Raw genomic sequence first — 1,459 nt, 5'->3', positions numbered from 1 at the left:
CTCTCTCTCTCTCTCTCTCTCTCTCTCTCTCCCTCTTTTCTCATTCTCATTCTCTCTCCCTCGTTCTCTCTGTCTTTTTATTTCTTCCCGTCTATTTCTTCCTGTATGAATCCTTATTTCCCAGTCTGTACTAGTTTAAATCCTGAACGTACGAATGGGAAGCATGAGGGGAAGAAAAGTGGAAAGAGAAATCTTGTTGTTGCGTCTGGTGAGTAGGAAAAAAGCCAAAGAGTTAATGACCACACTAGGATTGGGAACTCGGGAGGTTGTAAAATTGACAGTGATGGGAGCCGCTAACAAATGAGATGGCCAAAAGTTTATCACATGTTCTATACTAAAACCACGATACTGGACCCCGTAGAAATCCCCACGTCAATGGCATTCTCCCCTCTCTTCCAAACTGAAGGTTTAATATCCGTGCTTCGGAAATGCTTGTGTTCCTCGCTGAGTGAGTGTTCGAAGCGGAGGCGACTGAAAATGGCTCATCTTTCCGAACTGGCAATCAGTACACGAGTAATGACATGCAGCAATGCACCCATTTGCATGCAAGGAAAATCTCCAAGACTTGATGCTCGCTGATGGCTGCTGTTTGATCCAGTTGATAAGATAATTGAGCCCGTCTCATGAAAGCCCCACGAACTACATCCGGGTCATGGCAGCCACAATGGGCGTTGCTTCCGGTGTTGTTTTAGCTGTATTGCTTGACCTGGCCTTGTGTGTGCTGAGAACAGACGAGACTCGACTTATAGACGCCATCATGACGGACTATAACCCGGCAGCAAGACCAGTTTATAACGCATCTCACACTGTCATTGTGAAGTTTGGGATAACTTTGACACAGATATCTGATATGGTAAGTACCGAAAGCATTCACTTTTGTATCTGTACACAATTTTGTTTCTTGAAATATTATTTGCTTCTACAGGTGGATCTGATATTACAAGAAGTGTTTCCGAAACACGTGAGGAGAGTGATCCCAAACCTGTAGAGGCATCCAGCCACCAGCAAAGAGAACAACAACAGCGACAACAGCAGCAGCAGCAGCGTTTGGATGACACAGGATTCCGCTACAAAGTTATCAAAAGACCCATCCCAGACGAACAGCTGTTGATGGAGAGCCTTATGCATAACTACCACAAACACTCGCGACCTGTCGTGAACGCTTCCTTGTCTGTTGTCGTTAAGTTTGGCTTTACGCTCGTTCAGATTTCCGACATGGTGAGTATTGTTTACGAGAAAGGACCAGCAAACTACTTTTTACAACAGGATGTATGATGGAACATCGGGGTAGGTTATTCGTTGCACAATGGTAGTCTAACACTCTCACTCTCGCATGCGTGCGCTCGCTCGCTCGCTCACACACACACACACACACGCACACACACACACACACACACACACACAAACACACGCACACACATACACACATGCACACACATACACACACATACACACACAC

The 1,459-nt window shown here is 45.6% G+C and overlaps 1 protein-coding gene across 1 annotated transcript in view; it reads left to right on the top strand.

The window, feature by feature from the left end:
* Positions 1-518: 518 nt before the first annotated feature.
* The window catches only part of LOC101863531 (neuronal acetylcholine receptor subunit alpha-10-like), a gene marked incomplete in the record, with an annotated part of 33,548 nt that continues 32,607 nt past the window's right edge, over positions 519-1,459 (top strand). Inside the window, 1 exon segment of the mRNA NM_001310492.1 lies at positions 519-853. Coding sequence (NP_001297421.1) covers positions 653-853 — 201 coding nt within the window.

The sequence above is a fragment of the Aplysia californica genome, unplaced genomic scaffold, assembly GCF_000002075.1.
Source record: "Aplysia californica isolate F4 #8 unplaced genomic scaffold, AplCal3.0 scaffold00463, whole genome shotgun sequence".
NCBI classification, from domain to species: Eukaryota; Metazoa; Mollusca; class Gastropoda; order Aplysiida; family Aplysiidae; genus Aplysia; species Aplysia californica.
Note: the sequence above shows the minus strand (reverse complement) of the source record. Positions and strands in the feature narration are given on the sequence as shown.